This window comes from Dermacentor albipictus, chromosome 5, assembly GCF_038994185.2.
Source record: "Dermacentor albipictus isolate Rhodes 1998 colony chromosome 5, USDA_Dalb.pri_finalv2, whole genome shotgun sequence".
NCBI lineage: Eukaryota > Metazoa > Arthropoda > Arachnida > Ixodida > Ixodidae > Dermacentor > Dermacentor albipictus.
The window spans coordinates 87,957,436-87,979,265 of NC_091825.1; the positions used below are offsets into that span (position 1 = coordinate 87,957,436).

The 21,830-nt window shown below is 45.4% G+C and overlaps 2 protein-coding genes across 8 annotated transcripts in view; one reads left to right on the forward strand and one right to left on the reverse strand.

Annotated features, from left to right (window-relative positions):
- The window catches only part of LOC135906848 (arylamine N-acetyltransferase / N-hydroxyarylamine O-acetyltransferase-like), a 72,453-nt gene extending 57,971 nt beyond the window's left edge, over nucleotides 1–14,482 (reverse strand). For 3 of the 7 annotated variants that reach the window (XM_065438453.2, XM_065438450.2, XM_065438449.2), the window contains exon 1: nucleotides 14,131–14,425. The gene's annotated coding sequence lies outside the window, so the exon portion shown is untranslated. Of the gene's footprint in view, nucleotides 1–11,353; nucleotides 11,469–12,437; nucleotides 12,874–14,130 lie in introns of those variants that run through there. The other 4 variants (XR_011514513.1, XR_011514514.1, XM_065438451.2 and 1 more) reach the window with 3 other exon arrangements.
- A 6,342-nt stretch (nucleotides 14,483–20,824) lies between these two features.
- LOC135906908 (sodium-coupled monocarboxylate transporter 1-like) overlaps nucleotides 20,825–21,830 on the forward strand; it is a 54,822-nt gene continuing 53,816 nt past the window's right edge. The window contains exon 1 of the mRNA XM_070539675.1: nucleotides 20,825–21,627. Coding sequence (XP_070395776.1) covers nucleotides 21,286–21,627 — 342 coding nt within the window. The 5' untranslated portion in view covers nucleotides 20,825–21,285. The remainder of the gene's footprint in view (nucleotides 21,628–21,830) is intronic.

Genomic DNA, 21,830 nt, shown 5'->3' on the forward strand with positions numbered 1-21,830 from the left:
GTCCGTGGGCCATGTGAGTGAACATGCCACGAAAGACACCACTGACTTTACTGAATATGTTCATTTTAGTTAAGAACACTCAAGAGGTAAACAATCATACTTGGGGACATCACGTTGCACATGCATATAGTGTTTAGAACTTCTGGTGAGGAGTCTTCCTCAAGCACTCGCGGAATACAACAATGCCTTGTGAATGGTGCTGTCGCTGACAGTTACATGTTGCTCCGACTAACCAGAACTTATGTGATGTGTGCATTGGTGTGGTGAAGTGCAGTGACCTGTGAATGGGAAAATGGTGAACTGAAGTGAGGTGTGCCTTGGTGTCCTGAAGTGTAGCACCCGTGTAAGCCGAAGAGGTGAAGAAGGACGATGGAAGTTTTTGCAGAGCGAAAACTCGAAAAATGGGGGGCCATTGTCCAGAGTGACAAGTGCAAGTAAAGAGAGAGGAAGAGAAAGAAAGAACGAAAATAGACAAGAAGAGACTGGAAAAGGGAAGAAATTAAGGGAGCATGCAGATACACCATTTTAGAGACAGTCTGCATACATGGAAAAACATAGTAGCCAGGGCGCGGAGTTCCGTGAGAAGGTGGCTAAAGAACGCCACTCTAGGTCCTGCCCCATTGCCGTGGCGATCCAGCGATGTGCGACTGAAGTATCAGACTCAGCAAACAGCTGACTGCCAGCTCCGGAACTACCACTGGTGCGGATCGACCCTGCGAGACACGTCAGCGTTCAGGCCGCTAAACGTGTACAACATTGGCCGATATTGTCATGTGTTCGTTAGTGCCTGGTACGTTCTCTTGAGCAGGCTGAATGACCATACGAATTTAAGGTGCGATACCAAGACAACATTCACTGCATGAGGAGTTTAAATTGTGCACCTTAAAATACAACACTTATAGCGCATTAACCAACATCTATGGGGTAATCGTTTAAATGCTAGCATAGGGGCGCTTACTGTGCCAGTTATGTCCTTCGCGATGTCCTTTGCCACTCGGTCTGTGGTCCATTGTTGCAACCCAATCATGATCAGTCGTCACTGGAGTCTGGCATCACCGGTGCTCCAGCTGACATGATGAGCATGCATCACTCCGCAACTGTCACGCTCCGGCAGAGTGAGACTAGTGCCAGCTGGCACACCTGGTGTGCACCGACTAAGCTTAGCTCCGTAGATGGGACAGTGACTAGCTGCAGCCAACCTTCATGCGTCCACGTTCAGCGGCATGGGTGCTGACGTGTCTCGGCAGGTTGGTCCAGGCAAGTGGTAGTTCCAGAGCCAGCAGTCAGCTGCTCACTGAGTCTGGTATTCAGGTGCCATGTCGCTGGATCACCACGGTACTGGGGCAGGACCCAGTGAGCGGCATTATTTGGCTGCCTTCTCCCAGAACGCTGTGCACAAGCCACCACATCATTCTATGCAGGCGCTCTATCTCTCTAAGATGGCGTCTCCGCATGCTTCCTTCACTTCTTGCTTTTTCCAATGTCTTCTTGTATGTTTTCGTTCGTATCATGTCTTTCTCTTTCTTTACTAGCACTTCTTACTCCTGCCAGGCCTCAAGATAATTTGGCAAGCCAAGAAATTACTGACAGCACAAGTACAAGCATGCCAACAGAAAATCAAGGGCGTGGTAGCCGATGCATTCGCCTCAAAGTGCCAACTACAGCAGGTCGAGAAGAAGGGGGATTAACCGAGGGGCTCAATTTTTATTGATCATATCATAAGCCAACAAAGACACCAAGGACAACAGAGGGGAAATTACTTGTGCTTACTAATTGTTTTTAAAGAAAGGATAAATTAATGGCAATGAAAGTGGATGAAAAAACAACTTGCAGCAGGTCGGGAATGATCCGACGTCTTCGCATTACGAATGCGATGCTCTAACGAATTGAGCTACAGCGGCATGGTTTCACCATCCACTTTCTTGGGTATTTATGTATTACTACTAGAACTAACCCTAGGAGTCTTAGCCAGCACCACCACTCATGAACTCACAGCAGGTCATTGTTCAGGAGTTCCCTGATGCACACCTCTATGCCAATTTCACACCAATGCTAGGGAAGCACCCGTGCAGACAGTTGCAAGAAAAAAAGCTTGATGCCCCAAGACAAATGTGCCTATTCAGGCTATAGATATTACTTTAACTTGTCTTCCTACGACCACACTGAACCTAAAACTGCTGTTTTCTACAAGTGAACAAACATCAACACTGGTGCCTCGCCCAACCTGAGTCATCTGCAGGTTGGAAGGTGCCGTCAGTCACCTTCCTTCCGAAGATGAGGTTCGCACTGCGCTGTCACCGTGCCGTACAAATTGCAGAAGCACTGCCTGCAAGCTTGTCTGACTTAGTATGAGCATGGAACCTGTATGAAATCCAAAACCCACTGAACCTATGAATGCAAAACAATGAACCAAGCTTGTTTTGTGCCAAGAAAAGTTGCCCCGTGTTGGCTTTTTCTACAACTGTTTCTCGGCACGGAACAAGCTTGTTTTGTTGTGTAGGCACATAAATAGTGAAAAGGGATGCATCATTGCCTGGGAAAAAACGCATGTAGAGTACACAGGTGCAGTCTCTATTACTGCTATCCTGCAGTAGATGCTACATAGGCCAAACAAGCCAATGTATAGCTTGTTTGGCAACGTAACCGCGCAAGCTTGATACACGAGTCAGTTGGCAGTGGTAATGCACTGGTTTCAATGCAGCTGCAGCTATTTGTTTGAAAACTGCTTGAGGTGGCAAAATAATGAAGAGATATGTGACCCTTTCCTGATACATAAGACAGGGAACCAATGTGCTAGCTCTCCACCCAGAGGATGACCAGATAGTGAGACTGCTTATTATCATTGTAGAATAAGTGTCATGCTAGCCATGCCGTGTGCCCTTTTCGTATTTGTGCGAGCAACATGCAATCAGATTAATCTCTTCTCCCCCTTTTGTCTTTCGCACGACATCGCTGTGTGAGCAATAAGACAATACAGTTGTTAGCAGCGCTGTATCCTGTCACCTTCTTTCCTTCCTTATGAACTGTGTGCTGAATAAGGCTTTTTCTTGATGAAAGAGGGCTAGTTTAATGCATAAACTAGCTCCATGGCAGTTCGCAATAAAGGAGTGCTAACATCCTCTGAAAACAGGTCCATGAAGAACCGTGAAAAAAGAGCACTTTAACCCTTTGAGGGTCAATGAAGTAAATATATGGCGCAGTGAACAAGTCCAAAAATGGTTGATGACGTATATTTACGGCACCGTATGTACGTTTAAAATGCGCGCCAATTTCCTAACTTTTTCATTTCTGGCATGCGCTGTCACTATGTGGGAATACAGGGAATTTTTTTTTCAGGCCTCCCTTTCTCAGCTTTTGTTGCACGGTTGGTTTTAAAGCTCATTTGCTCCAGCATGTCTATATACTACCGCTCGCACATTGGTGCACGCACGGGCAGGCGTCGGTTTGGGTTTTGTTCTGCGGGCGGTTTTGGCTTCTTGCGCTCGCAAAACTGATGGCTATCTCGTTACTAATCACTCAAAGGGTGACATGATGCGACCGCCTGCTTCTCGCTCGTTTAGTGCTCACAGGGGTGCGCATACAAAGGATGCCGCCGTGCATGCGTTGCCTTTTCTTTCTTTTTCTTTTTTGAGACTTGCGAAAACTAACTGCCTCTGGTTGGTGACAAGATGAAGATTAGCGGAAGTTTGCCACACGTATTGCTTTTCTGACGGGCACACAACCACAGTTTTCTTGAGTGCACTCACCTACACAGTTCGATTACGCTATGGGCATAAATATTAGTGTAAGAGCAGGAACATTTGACACTTGCGAAATATTCTTGTGTGTGCATTTCCTAAGCCTTATGTGTATAACGATGCATCAAATTTTTGATTCTTATAACTTTATTTCCTTTTTTTTATTGTTGTTATTCATAAATAAACAGTACATATATACCAATGCAAAAGATTTTTTTCTCACTTTACGGTCACCGCAGAAAAATTACGGTAATTTTTTTTTTTCGAAACAGGTCCTTCACGCGAATTAGAATCTGCAATAAAAAAAATCGACCCTGGGCGGTCGCATATGGTGAAAAGGAACGACCCTCAAAGGGTTAAAATGGGTGCCCATGAACTCCTTTAGAATAAGGGAGTGTGAGATTTCCCAACGGAGCTTGACCTCAAGGAAGTTGTGGCCATATCACACGGCCAATAAGAAGTTTTTAAAAGTAGCCACCAGAGGTGCATTCAGCGATGATTTGTTCTTGTACAAGAATGTAACTTCTATATACACTCGTAGCTATTGAAATTAAAGCTCCTTCCATAAAAATATTATTAAATATATTTGATCCGAAAAACATACACCTCGTTTAAAATCAAAGCGTGCTCGCTAAACACAGCAGTGCTGACCGCGATGCTAGCCACCCTGTGCTTATCTGTGTTCTGCTTTGCGGTGTGGCGAGTTGGCTTCACGTTTCGCTGCCCGAACCACTCCAAACGATACTATAACAGAACATTTCGTGCACGATGAACTCCCGAGCTTTGCTTTTATGTTGTTTAAACTGTGCTGGTGTCAGTCACGAGTGACCACACCGACCACTGCATGACTAGCATGACAGAGGCCACTTTTACACGAACCTGATGTGAGTTGGTTGAGCCAGAAATCAGGCTGGCTGAGCCCAACATGACCACGTTTACATGAACTCGACTCTAACAAGTCTGGACGATGAAGGAACATAGCGGCAAGTTGAGACATCAACGTGTCTGAACTGGGCTTCTGGTTACCACTGCCGTCTACAACAGCACTGTTTCATGCGTTATCGCTACGATGAGGTAGCACTGCACAGTGCCTTGTCTTGACTTTGTCCTGATGCTATCCCTGCTGCCGCCGCATAAATTGTCACATCCCAGTGTTCCTGCGCAAGTCTTGGCGCTGGCGGGCCAGGCCTGTCCACGTCTACATGCACGCTGAAAATAGCTCGGGCTAATTAATCCTGATTCGATGCTTGTTCAGCCCAACCGACTAGCGTTTACATGAACTCGACAGGGATATTCCAGCCCAACAAGCTGGCTTGACTCGATTTTGTTGGGCTAGTGTAAATGCCCTGAAAGACGTGAAAAACATGGTGTGAAGCAGCCAAGGACGAGAGTATTGTGCAACAGCAAGCATAACTGTTCTGAATTGTGCTTGAACATTTATTTAAATCAATAGAAATGTTAGAAACACAAGCAACATTAATTTTAATGCAAGCAATGATTAAATTACCAGATTTACAACAAGTATGGGCACGAGAGTACTCCCTTCAGCCGCCGAAGGAGATCGTTGATCCTTGACCAAAAGCTTCAATAAGCTCCCTTAGCAGAAGGACTACCGTGTGAGATAGAGACTACGGAGTTAAAAGAAGTTTGCGGATGCCCATGTGACAGGGGTATTAAGCATATACACAAGCTTAATGCACCAGATCCCCATAAAGAATACTACAATATCTTCCTATCCAATCCAGCATTTAAAATAAACATTGGCAAGTTCCGTACTATATGTAGTACAAATGAAATTGTTCTGGAATTGAATAAGGCTTTTTCATACATGCGAAAATCCCGAGTGCTACGAATAGAAGCTTGGGCAAGTTGGTAACAGTTCATTTTGATGGTGCTCACAACAAACACATGCCAAAGAAACAAGCGACAGACTGAGAGTGAAAGAGCACTGTGCTCTTTCGTTCTTCTCTGTTTGACCGTTACTTTCTTGGTATGTGTACGCTGTGAATGCCCTGTCTGCCTGTCCTTTATCTTTTTAGTATGTGTGCGCTGTGAATGCCCCCATGTGCCTGTGCTTTATCTCTCTAGTATGTGTGCACTGTGAATACTACTGAAAGGAACATAACACACTTTCGAGATTACAAGCACCTCCCCCCCCCCACCCCGCTATTTTCGGGAAAAAGAAAGGAAATGGGAAAGAGTTTGCTTGCAAACCTAAGCAGCCCCTTTTTTTGCGAAAAGAGCATGTAGCCAAGGCTGCCAAGCGCACTTGCTCACTCTATTGTCGAGCCGTAGCCATCAGTACCGAGGTGGCGTGGTGTCAGCACCATGATCTCTGGTTTCTTATGCATGGTCACTTGGATTCTCGCGTGTGACGAGGGTTCCCTGGCGCCGCATGCCGATCCTGGCGGCCGTGTCGTGCGCTGCTGCGTTCCGACACTACGCTACAGATGGCGGCACGGCGTGTTATCCCTGGTACCGGCGGCGCTGGGCAAGTTTTGCGGGCATCGCGGGCACGCATTGCTTTGTGAAACCACACAAGTGGTGGGTTCACTGTCTGCACCTAGCAATCTTTCTTTTGAATGTTTGCCAAATAATATGTTATTTCTTGCACCTTTTTTGTTGAGATATTGCCGTGAAAAGAAGAGGGAGAGGGTCATTTTAGATGTTTTGCATCTAAGCACCCTCCTTCACTTTGGGCATCACGATCGTGGAAAAGAAAATGGGTGCTTAGAATTGAGTAACTATGGTAGAAACCAGCTAATGCCACAATGGATACAGTGAGCAAGAACCATGCCTTCCGATGCAGCACATTTCTATGTGGCACCATTTTCTACCAACATCCTAAACCAACTGTGCTGAAAAAGGCTTATTCGAGTTGCTGTGCAAGATAAGTTTGCTTTTACAGAAAAGCTAATAGCATTTGTTCAATTATTTCGACAAACTGGTGGCTATGCAGTATCACGAAAAGGCAGCATCATTGAAAACCCCTTTTTTTTGTGAAAAATAATAGTCAACTCCAGAGATCAAGCTAGATACAAATATGGTGAACATGGTGCCTAGTCAACATGGTGAACCGATTTTTGCGCGATAGTTGAGATAAAAACAATTGCCGAAACATTTCCTACACACTCAACGTGTTTTGTTGAAGACAGCATATGGGGATTAAAAATGTTCAAATGCAAATGTTTAGAGTAGTGCTTTTCCGCTGCAATCCTTTGTCAGCGTTCCAGCAAGCACAGTATGATTGAGTTTACAGCTGAACATAATAAGATAATCCTCTCTATGGCTTTTCATGGACTGATTGCAATAAGGAGCAATTTATGTGCCATCTCTGAGCACCTCAAAGATGGTGATTACAAGTTGCTGACATGCAAACCAACCTTCGCACAGTGTCAGCTCATGCGACATAATTTAGACAAAACTTTAAAGGGACACTAAAGAGAAAAACAATTATTTGAGCTGCATTAGTAAAATACTCTACTGCAATACAAAAAAAAAGATGTAGCTGCCAAAAGAGGAGGCTTGATAAACCAGAAAAGACACAAGAACGAAATATGGGCTGCGAAACCATAATGAAGTTCCCACACCAGCTCGGCGTGATGTTATCAATTTCTAACAGCCTCCTAGGGGCCTACTTAATTTTATTTTGGCAAATGTTTACTGTATCATGTTCTAAGAGAACCAAGAAACTGAACTTGGCAAGTGCAAAATTTATTGAGCGCGGACTCAGCTAGCTAACCACGCACTTGGTTAGAAAAACTAGCTCTGGTTGGCAGCAGCCTGCGAATATGCCACTGCAAACCAGAAACACGAGACCCAAAGTAAGGCACAGGCGTACGCTCGCCCCCAGCGGCTCCTATGCAAATAGGGTGTGGCGTGAGCTAGGGGGAGCAAACAGACACACAACCTTTCTCTTTAAAATGCAATTTCACTCTCTCAATGACACAGGCTACTGTACACCTCCAGAGTCGTAAGACGCAGGGCTCGAAGAAAAGGGAGGCGCTTGCGGTCAGCGAAAGCAGTCAAACCGAGGGTGGCGGCAAGGCTGCAGGCCTGCAGCCTGCCACTTGCGGGACTGTCTCCTCAACGTCTTCGAGGCACCTCGGTTTCTGAGAAAAACAGGGCCTAGTAATGACGGTGCCATGTTCGTTCATTACACTCGACCATCCTGCACGATCTCATCCTGAGAGAGTCTCATCAGTCTGACTCGCTTCTGCGCTCGCTGTCCGGCACCGATTTAAATTGTTCCATCTGGCTTGCATGGACGCTCGTGACATAGTCTGAACGCGTCGATCCATTCGATATTCATAGGTTCAAGATGCGGCATGTGTCTGCAGGGAGCACCTCTGTAACAATGTACGGGCCTGTGTGTTTATGTTGTGTCTTCGTGGGCTGTCCTGTGTCCTTAACTGTTAGTGGTTACAGAGGCAGCGATAGTCGATGATCCTCTTGTAGGCGCCTTCATTTCTTCCGCGTGAGAACAGGGTTGCTGTACTCAAAAGTACTATTACAAATTAATCCATATGGTATCAACTCATCAGTAATCTCTTTCCATGCACACCTCTGGTACTAAGAGTTATGGTATAGTGGTTGGTTTGCTTCGAGGGATCTCATTGATTTCTTTTTCAGCGATGCCGGTGTGCCCCAGTCCTTCGATTTGCAGTGTGCAGCGATCATCATCATCATCAGCAGCAGCAGCAGCAGCAGCAGCCTGGTTACGCCCACTGCAGGGCAAAGGCCTCTCCCATACTTCTCCAACTACCCCGGTCGTGTACTAATTGTGGCCATGTCGTCCCTGCAAACTTCTTAATCCCATCCACCCACCTAACTTTCTGCCGCCCTCTGCTATGCTTCCCTTCCCTTGGAATCCAGTCCGTAACCCTTAATGACCATCGGTTATCTTCCCTTCTCATTAAATGTCCTGCCCATGCCCATTTCTTTTTCTTGATCTCAACTAAGATGTCATTCACTCGCGTTTGTTCCCTCACCCAATTTGCTCTTTTCTTATCCCTTAACGTTACGGCCATCATTCTTCTTTCCATAGCTCGTTGCGTCATCCTCAATTTAAGTAGACCCCTTTTCGTAAGCCTCCAGGTTCCTGCCCCATACGTGAGTACTGGTAAGACACAGCTGTTATACACTTTTCTCTTGAGGGATAATGGCAACCTGCTGTTCATGATCTGAGAATGCCTGCCAAATGCACTACCTCACTACTGCCCATCATTACCTGCCCTAAGTGCACATATTCCCTTACCACTTCCAGTGCATCGCTACCTATCGTAAACTGCTGTTCTCTTCCGAGACTGTTAAACATCAGTTTTCTGCAGATTAATTTTTATACCCACCCTTCTGCTTTGCCTCTCCAGGTCAGTGAGCATGCATTGCAGCTGGTCCCATGAGTTACTAAGCAAGGCAACATCTTCAGCTAATCGTAAGTTACTAAGGCATTCTCCATTAACTCTTATCCCCAATTCTTCCCAATCCAGGTCTCTGATTACTTCCCGTAAACACGCTGTGAATAGCATTGGAGAGATTTTGTCTCCCTGCCTGACGCCTTTCTTTATTGGGGTCTTGTTGCTTTCTTTATTGAGGACTACGGTGGCTGTGGAGCTGCTATTTCAGTATTATTACATAAGGCTCGTCTACACTGATTCCGTAATGCCTCCATGACTGCTGAGGTTTCGATTGAATCAAACGCTGTAGGATTAGAGGCTTTCATACATTGGCGTTTCTTCATCAGATCTTTCGTCTCCTCCGATAGCTTACTAGCATCCTGTCGGTGCACTATTTCATATTTGTTAAATATTTCATATTTATATTTACACTGGGGTGCCCGCAGCACCAAAGTATTGCAGGCTCTAGCACCCAAGACGATATTGTTTGGAGAAATTTTTGTTGAGTCAGTGATATGACCCATTGCGCCCTCAATTTCTTAACTGCTATGTTTCCTCTATAATTGCTAATTAAACAGTTATTTAAGGTATCCCTATTAATTATCTGCCATATTTGCACAATACCGAATTCCTAGTGGTCACGAAGACACCTAACCTGATAGAATACCGAGAGATATCCTCACAAAATTCCCCTGTATGTAAAACTCCGTGTAGCTGAAACTAAATAGGAGAACACTCAATAAAACAAGTCAAACAAAAGAATAAAAAAGCATACCCTCTCACAATGTGGCTATGTATTCAACAGCTAGCTTATAAAAACAAAGCAATTAAAAACGTTTTTACACTTGTGGTGCTAGCAGATGGAATGTTGAATTCAGGGCGCTTCAAACACTTTGAAGCTACCCAACCTCCTGTGCTTTTTTTTTTTGTTCTGAGGTCCCTTTCTCTGTAGTATCATGAGAATTAGTGCCCTCCCCCACCCGTCCAAAAAAGTAAAGACAAAAAAATTCAATAAAGAGCTTTGAATACTTAGACAAATATAATCAAGAACACAAAATCCATGCAGGCGTGCATGTTAGAAAAGAAGCCTACAGGAAAGCACAATAAAAGTGAAAAAAAAATTTATTTATGGAGTTTTACGTGCTAAAGCAACAATCTGACCATGAGGCATGGTGCAGTGGGCCACTCCAGAAATATGGACCAACTACAGTTCTTTAACATGCACATAAATATAAGTAGACGGGTGTTTTCCCATCGAAATGCAGCTTTCGTGGCTGGGATTCGATCCCAAGACCTCGTGCTTAGCAGCCCAACACCGTAGCCACTAAGCAACCACAGTGGGTGATATAACAAGAAGTAACCGAAGCATTTCTGCGTTTGTCAGGCTACTCATACCAAGAAATATAAGGATATTCGTGTCTCACAACACAATCCCTAAAATATATGTCACCACACAGTCAGCATGAAGCATATTATGCATATCTACTCTAGCCCCTAGTTATATTTAACTCAGAGGAGGCAACACAGGTAAATTGATTAAACTGAAGGTAGGCCAGATTCTAAATATAAAATTGAAGTAGATCGAAACTTGACTTTAGGAATCTACGACAAGTGTTCTACAATGTCATACCTGCCAGCCTGTGAACTTATATTTTGCAGAAATGCTGCAGAGATGAAATCCTTTGTTGGGGAGGCAGCACACACTTCTTTAAAGCTTCCTCTCAGCACCCACATTGTTGGATACATACACACATAATTAAACATTATTTAACTTGAGACGCAGCGCACAAAGCAGCAGTGAACTTGAAACACCAGAAGCTGACAACATTGGTTTTCACATCACAGAGCTTTTTCAGCGCTTTCGCTGCTGCCCATTGAGCCTGCTTCAGTAATTTATCTGAACAAACTTGCCTAAAGCAAGTGCCCCTCTAGTATACTAGTTAAAAATGTTGCACTGCTAATAAGAAAGCAGAGCAAGTACCATCCCAATCGCTTTTTTTACGTGCACTTTAGCAACCTCATGTCACCCATCTCTCACCAGCTTTAAAACATCTGAACCAACATAACTTCATTCTTGTAAAACGTAACGCAACATTTGTAAAATCGTAGAATGAGGCCAACATTGTAAACCTCACAAAAAATTCAGGAGAGTTGGCAGGTATGAATTATACCAACAAAGCCTACAGCCTGTGTAAGTGGCAGTGACCATTTTGTACACACCTTGTTGTAGCGTGAAGATCAAATGCGTTGGTGTGCTGTTCAGGCTGCAGGAGTGCCTCAGGCTCTCCTATGTGGTGTAGGGGTGGGCGCCTAGGCTCACAAAATTGTACCAATCCTGAACAATAAGAAATTTCAATTTATTGTAATGCCTGCTGAAACAACAGACTTGTGATTTAACAAGATCATGTCACATTGTGAAAAGTCTTGTACAACCAGCTACATGAATCTGCATCTGGTTGTACAAATATCTGATTGTTACATCACAGGCAGTTATTTAACAAGTAAATGGAACTGCATGAAACACGAATCTACTATCAAAAGCATCATGCAAACGTATATCTATAGCAAGTGAAATGTGAATTGTATTATGAAGAACATTTTTTAGCATGTGAAAAGCGTTCCAAAACGTAATTCATTTATGCGGGGCAACAAAGCATTGCCCCAAAGGACGATGCGCTGAAAATTACAAGAACAGACTCCCTGTTTCACAGGAGAGATAAAAAAAAAGGATTTCTCGACTAAAAGGAAACATTGCTGTTTTAATCTCGGCTTCTCCGTAAAATCAGAAACTTTCACAAACACACGAAATCACACCGTACATCCAACCCAAGAAATACACGCTGTCTGACGATACTCTGTAAATAGAAAAAAATTGCATACATGCTGGTTTGACCATGCGTCAGACACAGCAATCGGGTGCCCTCTCGCACAGCCGTTAGCTGTGAAGACGACACATCGACGTACTTCTAGAAATGCCTACACGATTTCTCGCTGAAAAAATTACGCACACAAACAGCAAACTTTCCCTGCTAGAATTTTTGTGTCCATGCTGACCCACCAATCACTGGCGCTAGAATACTTCATGGCACAAAGCAAATAAACTATAGATCAAGCTCTTCGCAACATCAATACATTTCAGGGCAAGTTTCATGACACTGTTCGCTAAATGTGTACTCCGACATTAATGAACATTCGAAAAGCACATTTATAATTTTTGCGCTTTACTAATCATCTTGTGATCCGTATAACAATGCACACTTCACGAACCATAGACTACACGAATGCGCATAAGCGCCGGACTTACATTTTCAGGCATGCTCTGCTGAAACGGTCCTTCGTGTCGCAGGTGCCGCGGCATCGTACAGCAGGTACCGCGGAAAGGGCCGTCGGTGCACGGATCTTCCGGCGTAAACACAGTAGAATTTCGGATACAGTGCAGCACGTGATAGCACAGTTTTCAACAAATTCTTCCGTGCACTGTGATCCGATGCGGGCGCAGCGACAGTACCAGAGGCTTTTCATGAGCCGGGAACGAAGAAAACGCGATAACTACGATAATCTACAGTGGCGCACAACCCGAAAGATGCTGCGAGCGCAAACGCGGACCCACTGGTTTTGTGATCACTGATCCATACAAAAAGTACCACATTTTCCCTCGGCACAACGTACACACAATTTAACTACCACATCGGCCGGCCGGCATCGCGCGCGCACAGTGACACCCGAAAACGGGAAAATAAGGGCAACTGTTATATTACCGGCCATGGCCCTAGGGCAGCGCCTCCTAGGGAAACGAAAGCAACCATATGTTTCCTGTATGCTTCAGCAAGTGTTTCATTAAAGACACTCTCAATAGCGAGGGCAGCAATCTGCGGGGCGACCGTATCGACCTGTCAGGACTGGGAAATCGGTTTGAAATTCGGAAAATATCGTCGTTTGCTTTGAGAATGTTCCGAGCTGTTCCTGTTTTTCTGCGCTTAATCGACGACACATTCGGAGTAGAGTGGTGTCGTCGACACAATTTTGTGTGTCTGTGTGTGTGTGTGTCAATCTTCGGGTGTGTCTGCACATGTTAATAAAGGACATGGCTGGCGAAAGCGTTTTGTGTGTGCATGCAGCTTTAGTAAAAGCCGTAATGCCAGCTATTTGTCGCACAATTCCCATACAGCTTAAAATTGGCCCCGTGCATATCTTACTTATAGATGATAAAATTGTCTTTATAGACAAAGCCCCCCATACAAACATGTTCAAACATTAAACTGGTATGAATGTTGACATACAGTATGGCTGCCACAAAACTCCAGTTTCAACCAGTTTTTGTGCCAAGCAAGCATGCACCTCGTTTAAACCTGCTTGCAAATATGACAAACAGGACCCCGTTCAAACCGGTTTGGGTGTAAGTGGATCCTGTTTATACCTGTTTGTTGTTAAACAGGTCCCTGTTAAATCCAGTTTAGAATCCCGGCCACGGCGGCCGCATTACGATGGGGGCGAAATGCGTGAGTGCCCGTGTATAGATTTCGGTGCCCGTTAAAGAACTGTGGTCCAAACTTCCGGAGTTCCCCCACTACGTGCCTCATAATCATATAGTGGTTTTGGCGCGTAAAAGCCGTAGCTTAATTTAACTTTTTTCAAATCCAGTTTAGAACTGTATAAGCCCGTTCAAATTTAAATAGGATTTTGCAACATGGGCATCATTTTCTAACAACAATACTTCGTGCGTGTCAATCGCTACGCTGATGTGACCACTGGCGATATTGCCTTGCGATTGTCGTATAGGGAACACTTTTTACTCTTCCTTGCACAATAAAAACACAATTCTCATAAAATAATCGTTCTCAGAGTTATCAAAGCAATAACTTCATTGCTAATTGCTGGAGCTCAGCACACTTGATTTTAAATGAAGCAGTGGCATAGCTACCGCAGGAAAAGAAATGTTACGCTGCAGCCGGCACGAACTGGAACTGAAGCTTCAAACGAGCAACGTCTTATCTTACCTCGAGATTTTGTCGCAATTCAGTCGCTTGTGCAGCACGGCCGCAAGTTTTGGTTTTGCGTGCGTTCTGACAAAGCACGGAAACCACGAATAAATGACGACTGCCACAATTCCAATTGAAACGCCGATGCGAAGAAGGGGCGTGAAACCACAGAGGGCGAGAAGACCACGGAGGAAAAAGAAACTCCCTGAAAACTTTTTCCTTCCTCCACCGAGAACACTATAGTGTACTAGAAAGCTGGAGTGGTTCCAGCGGACGCCTTGACAGGCGCCGAGGGGTGGTGCAAAAAACGTTTAAATTGCAGCGGCGCTGCCATCGCCTTATTCTGAAGCTCTAGCTCAGTGCCCATGGGTTCAGGCGAGCCAACGCCTACAGGAGGCGTTGGGCGAGCTCACGGGGTGATGAGCTGTGTGCTCGACGCACCATCGTTGTTGCGTCGCTTGCATCGCTCTTTCTCTATTTTATTGACTACAGGTCGGTGGGGAATAAAATCACTGTTTCCGCCACCGAGTATCAAAACTAAATGTAGTAGAGTGAAAAGCCTGTCACAGGTGCATGGAACTACGGTAGGGTCTCCGACGCGAGAAGCGTCCAGCCGAGGCCATAGAATAAAGAACCAGCTTCCAAGGCCGCCGAGGCGCAGCGCAGCGCCTCTCAGTCTCTCATTCAGGTGAAGGCGATGGTGGCGTAACCAACATTTCAATAAAGATAAAAATAAATAATAATAAAAAAAACCTCAGAGGGGAGCACGCGCTGGACCCACCCTCGTACACTCATGGAGGAAAGAAACAAAACAGGAGAGATCCTGACCAGCCCTGACGTACGTTTTTGAATCCGGAAGTGCTGCCGTGTTGGTGTTTTTGGTGTGCCATGTCTCTTTGCGCTTCCAATCAGCTTGCCGCAGCAGATAGGCGCGAGCTTTGAACTTGCATTGGTACGACCCGCCGCAAATGTGTGCTGCCGAAGCGCGTCGGAACAAAGCTACGAAACTTCTCTACAGGTTTAGTGAAGCAGACGCGCTCTTGTGTCTTTCCGTGGCACGTTGAAGACGACGACGAAAACCCGCGCCGTGATTACTTGAGGGTCTCTGTCAGTGGCGTAGCCAGAAACTTCGCTCGGGGAAGGCTCACTTTGTAGCTCGGCCTCCTCGTTATAGAATTTTCGAGGGATAAAATACATTAAACATTATTAATAACTGCGTTGCCATTGCCAAATATGCTGCAAACAAATTCTTGAACGCTACGCACGCACGTCAAGACGCACGTCAAGACAAGCAAAATATATATTTTTAAATAAAAGAATACACTAGCATCATACACTAGCCAGGGGGGCTTAGGGGCCTCAGTTCCCCCCCCCCCCCCGAAATTTTTTTATGCTGTCATGAGCCGCCAACCAAAACAACCCCCGGCCCCGGAAATCATGCTCGATTTTGTCTAGAATGTCCTTTTCACACTCGAAAAGACATTATAGCGCGAACATTGTGAAATCGGGCTGGATTTCGCGGCAACGCCTATGCACCGGGAGTTACATAGCGCAAGCAGCCCCGTCCGAGCACAAAGTTTCAAAGGCGTTTGGATGGCGAGCGGGCCTGTCGCTGCATCTCGGGGAGGCCGTGGAATCTAGGGAGCGCTTGGGTTTCAATTCTGAAACTTTATGGGTATAAAGTTATGGGTATAAACTTTTGATGCGAAAGGTGCATTGACATTTCGAAAGTCGTGCTTTAGATTTTCAATTCCGGAACTATGTGGGCTTATTGTTGTTACAAACATTTGACGCCCAAGGTGCATTGCCTTTTCTAAAGTCGTACATCGGACCATACAAAGAGACAAGCCAAATCAACACACTGTCAGACAAGTTGACAAAGCACGCAGCGAGGTCCGATGAGACGAAGCGTTGTGGGGGTTCATTTGCGCGGTCATGTCACAAAAACGAATATCAACTTTTTGTTTTACCTGCGCCAAAGCATCCATGTCAAGACACTAAAGCCAGCAAAGGTAGCTACGTTCTTATTTATTGCTCTACTTGTACTTCTATTCGCGAGAACACATTGCGCCTCTTTCTTTTCATTTTTGTTCTCGGTAGCCCCGGGCTGCCGAACCAGCCAGAGCGCATGCGTATTTCACATGCTGCATCGACCACCACGCGCAGCACTTCGATACGCATTCGTTTTTCTCTGGCCGAGTGGATTTTCGCCTGGCAGAGTTTTGGACACTTTCTGGCTAGCAGACGAGAAAAAGAATGGTCGTTCCCCGCCATCACTACGGGGACTTGACGGATTGCAACGCGTTCACTTGAGCGCAACTTCTCCGGAAAATTTTGTCTCCCCGGTGTAGAATACCGGGCAGTATGCTTATGGTTCTCTGTGGCCCAAGCGTCTCACATTTTCTTCGATATTCCTTCGGTAGCCACACTAGATGCCCAAAGTAGGCATTCGATTATAGCCAACATGCTTTCCTTTACGTTATTTCATCTTCGGCGCCCACTGCGGAACAAAAAAAAAACAACAACAAAAAAGACATTGTTGCGGCGCAGCGAATTGTCGCATGGTGAAAGTTCGATTTTATTACTGCTTTTTAGCGGAAAGTAATGGGCCACGGGACGCTTCAGTTGCCGGATACTCTTATTACATTATTGCGATAGAAGTTATATGGACACCCCAGGCGCATTTTTGCCGTCGCTGTCGCCCTCATGTTCCGTATAAAGTCCAGGGGTGGTAAGATCTTGACCGCGCGCCGCATGCTAAGGGGGCATTGGCGGTGGGGGGAAGCATGGGTAAGCCGACGATGGAGGCCCAGTCTTGTGTGCGCAAGGAAGAAAAGCGGGAAGGAAGCGCGCCACCTTTCGTCGCGCGCCATATATCGGGGGAGTGGGCGTTGTGATCTGTGAATCTGTGGTTGCGCAACATGTTTATTTGCCTTGTTTGACGTATCATATATAGCGACTTTTTCTTAGATACGTAGATTTATTGGATACTTATGCGTATGTTTAAATATCTTGCTGCAAGGTTTTGTGTATATGTGCAGTGAACTTTGTTTCCAGTGACACTTTTTTGCCCTTTATCAAGCTGTATCTTCGCATTTGTACATTCTATTGTATCTCCGCATTTCTAATGTACGAAGGCGAGTCAAATCAAACTGAGCCAACAAACCATGCGCAATAACGGTTCTGTTCATTATCTGCGAGGCATGCACGTGGCATAGAGGCATCTCTTATATAAAAAAGTGACACGCGGGTCTGAGGATCAAGGTTCTCTAATGCTCTCATACACTAAGGTGGATATGGTTGTGTGACATAGTGGACCCTCCAAAAGTTGAACAGCGTGGTGTCGTGAGGTTTTTGACAGATGAAGATGCTCTCATAAAAGAAATAAGTCGCCGTATGGCTGCCGTGTACGGTGAACATCGCATTTCATTAGCCATTGTGAAGTCTTGGAGCAAACGACTCAAAGAAGGACGTGAAAGTTACAAAGGCGATCCAAGACCAGGCCGAAGCCACCGTGAAATCACCCGCAACACAATTCCAAAGGTTGGTATAGACAAGAACGGAGGATAAACATCGATGAGTTGGCAGGGCGTGTGAACATCGGTCACGGTTCGGGTCACACCATAATTCATGAGTATCTCGGTTATTGGCTCTTGTGTGGGCAATGGATGCCCAAGATTTTGAACCGCCGCCAGAAGACGGAGAGTTTCGGCGCTGACTTGACTCATCTAATCCAGTGTCACAATGAGGGTGACGGTCACGAATCATGGTGCCACTACTACAAGCCTGAAACACGACGGGAAAGCTTACAGTGGAGACATTTGAATTCACCACCCCCAAGAAAAGCAAAGGCCGTCGGTTCTGCCGGAAAGTTGTTGACTTTTTTTTCAATCGGCAGGTGCCATTATTGATCGAATTTGCTAAAACTAGAGAGACTATCAATCGTTTCCGATAGTGTGAAAAGTCGGATCGACTGCGTGTCGCACTCATGAACAAACGACGTGAAAAATTCAGGAATGGGGTCATCTTGCTGCACGACCATGCCCGTCCCCACGTCGCTGATGTAGTTAATAGAAAACTGGCAAAGTTCAAGCGGGAAACGCTGCAACATCCGCCTACAGCCCAGACCTGTCGCCTTGCGACTTCGACATTTTGGGACAACTGAAGAAACATCTTAAGGGAGCCAGATTCGTGTCGGACGATGGCTTGAAAGAGTCGGTTACAAACATTTTGAAGTAGCAACCCAAAGAGTTTAATGAGACGGGAATCACGCGACTCGTTAGTAAGTGGAACAAATGTATAAATGCTCATGGTGACTACATTTAAATCAAGTACCCCGTTTGTCATATATTCGCATTGGTTCAATTTCATTTGACTCGCGCTTGTATATTTTGCAGAACTCGTGCTTTTTATATGTGCTTTCTACTGCGACTATAATTTCGGAGCAATTACTCACAATACACGACCGGTGACAGCTGCTCCTGGGCAATACATACTAACAAAGGACAGCGTCATTGAGATTTTTCTCTGGTCGTTGCATATGTACAAAAACGTAGAAAAGGTTCTTCAATGACAGCGAGAGAGAGAGAGGGAGGTAGATGAGAGAAAGGCAGGGATACTAACAAAGTTTTAATAAAATATTTGCCCTCAACTTGTTCATTTCATGGCCTTTACATTTTTCATATCAGCGGCATGCACTTCTTTGCTGGTTTCAAACTGATATAGTTCTAAAGTTCGTGTGACATTTCCTTTACTTGTTAAATATACAGAAAACATGCAAGCATTGATATCAGTTATATTGGGCGCAATTTTTGAGACATACTGGTGAGTGGCGTAGCCAGAAATTTCGTTCTTAGTGCAGCACGCTAGTGAGGTAGCTATAGGCTCTGTGGAGCCCTGGAATAGGGGCCCACCCTTGCCGGAAGAGGCTCCAAGTCACCGGCGCACGACGGAGACCTCGAGACGCTAAATCCTTGAAAGAACCAAATAAAGTTTCTCTCTCTCTCTCTTTCGGGGGGAGGGGGGGCTCACATTGTAGCTCGGCCTCTTCCTTATAGAATTTTTCGAGGGATAAAATACATTAAACATTATTAACAACTGCGTTGCCATTGCCAAAGATGCTGCAAACAAATTCTTGAACGCTACGCACTGCCAAGACAAGTAAAATATATATTTTTAAATAAAACAATACACTAGCATGTCTCAAAAATTGTTCCCAAGATAACTGATATCAATGCTTCCATGTTTTTCCGCATTCTGAAAAGCGCTCAGTGGGGAAAAACACACGAAAAAAAAACCACAACCCCGCTTTTTTAATTATATACATCTGCGCCTTGAATAACTATACCAGTTGTCAAGATTAAACACAGGCACCTTCTGCTGCGCCTCAAATGGATCAAGCGTTAGTTTCGGCCGCTAAACCCCCTCAACGAATCAATGACTTACAGTTTGGTAGCATCAGTTGTTTTCTCGCAGCATCCACCCACGGGCCATGACAACCCAGTTTCCGCCGACACTCTCAGCACGTCAGACTTTGTCAGTGTAATTTTAACTTATCGATAGATATAGTGTTCGGAGTGCTGCACATTATACTAATAAGCTATGCTTATTTATTGCGCATGCAGAATCACAATTAATTTACAGAATACACATAGCAGTTCAGATGTTGTTCACAGGGCACGCAGACTTAAGGAAGGTGGGCGCTGCAGAGACGACACCACGAATGGGGCGCTACGAACTCGCGAGCTTCCGCACATGCGTTACTTGTTGCGCAGCAAGAGAAGACTACCAATACCAGAAATCTATACGAATACAGTGTGTCGATACGATATGGTAACGCGGAAGCATTACGCCTCCCTGGTCCTAACATTTACCTCATTTGCACAACGCGGTGACCTACTTCACGAAAAACAATATTGATCAACGTTCTTATACACGCTGCCGTCATTAGCGTGAGACATGCTACACGTAGTATGCTAGAGGTTAACGGTGGCCTTCCAAACCGCGTCAATATAAATTTTTTGCACTGTTTTGTTCATGAAAACGGTTCTTGAACGGTTATAGGCACATACCCTGCAATGCAACTTGGCGTTGCAATATGCTCATGCTTCGCAGTAATCGCGATTATTTCAGCAAACTACAACATCCATTGAAACCAACAGCGACCGTAGAGACGATAGCCAGAATCCTAAAGATGAATAAAAGGCACTTCAAGGACTGTCAATAACCGCAGCAGACTACGGCATCTGAAAAAAAAAGAGAAAGAAATGAAATTTAAGCTCTTTTTGCACGTTATTAAAAAAGCGAAGAATGAAGCATTCGATTTTACCGTTTGCTACAGCATCTCGCCCTAATTCTTTAATGGAAGCTACAACCAAATTTACCCAATCTCGAAACGAGATTTACGAAATCGATCAAGGAGAACGGAAGAAAAACTCAGGCTGCTCCTTCGTTGCGGCAACGTACACAGATAACAGTGGCCCTGCAAACAAAAACGAAAAAAAAAAGTAAAATAACTTAAATGATCGAATCCAGCGAACCCAGGTATGCACGTGACTGTCGGCGAAGCCGGCGCTTTCGTTTTACGACGTCAGAGGAGAGGCAGCAGGTGGCATACATCCGTCGATCCTATGCGACATGCAAGTGTGTGTCGTTGGAGTGACGATTGGAACCGACATCGCACAGCGCACAAGCGACCACTCTTACAAAAACGCCTACAAGTTACACTGTAGTGCGGACAGGGCTATAATGAGCTTCGTCTTTTAAGTCACTGTTAACGAAAAAGTATTTTTTTTTTTATGAATGCAGTCTGTGTGGGAAATAAGCCTGCAGGAGTGCTCTTGCACGCTCTGTGAGTAGTGAGCACAACACACTACGTTTTCCCGACGACATGTAAGGGATGCACATAGAAAGGTGAGGGACTCGTCACAACAGCTGTGCAAAGCATGGGGCCTTTAAGCGATACCGGAGCAAAGCAGCACGTGCCCCAGTTTGCAGGTCGCAAACAGTGAAAGGCAAAACGCGGTTTCCATGCAGCTAGGCAACGATAACTCGTTAAATGTACCAACAATGCCAGAGCGCAACTGATACGTGCATACAGAAAAGACGGTCACTGCAGACGGCACAATACGTGGCTACAAGGCAAGTTCTCGTAGTGCAAGAACAAGCGCCAAGATGGCTGCTGCATCGTCATTCGCCGCGTTGGACTACGTGGTTCTCGCCGGGCTCCTCGCTTTGTCGACCGGCATCGGCGCCTTCTTCGCCTGGCGGGACCGCCGAGAGCAATCCAACCGGCAGTTCCTGACGGCCAACAAGCAACTCGGATGGCTGCCGGTGTCCGTGTCGATGGTGGCCAGCTTCGTTTCTGCCACTTCCATCCTCGGTCTGCCCTCCCAAGTCTTCGTGCGAGGAACGACTATGTGGATGAACGTCGTGTCTTCGTCCCTGGCGATACTGGTTGCTGCCTTCGTGTTCCTTCCCATGTACTACAACATGGACATCACCAGCATCAACGAGGTAGGAATGCGGAGACACCTTTCTTGAATTTCACATCTCTTTCCTTAAAAATTAAGTTATGGGGTCTAACGTGCCAAAACTACGACCTTACTATGAGGCACGCTTTGCAGTAGGGGGCTCCGGACTTTTTTTCGGTCACCTGGAGTTCTCTAACGTGCGCATAAATATAATTACACGAGAATTTTTGCATATCACCCCGATTG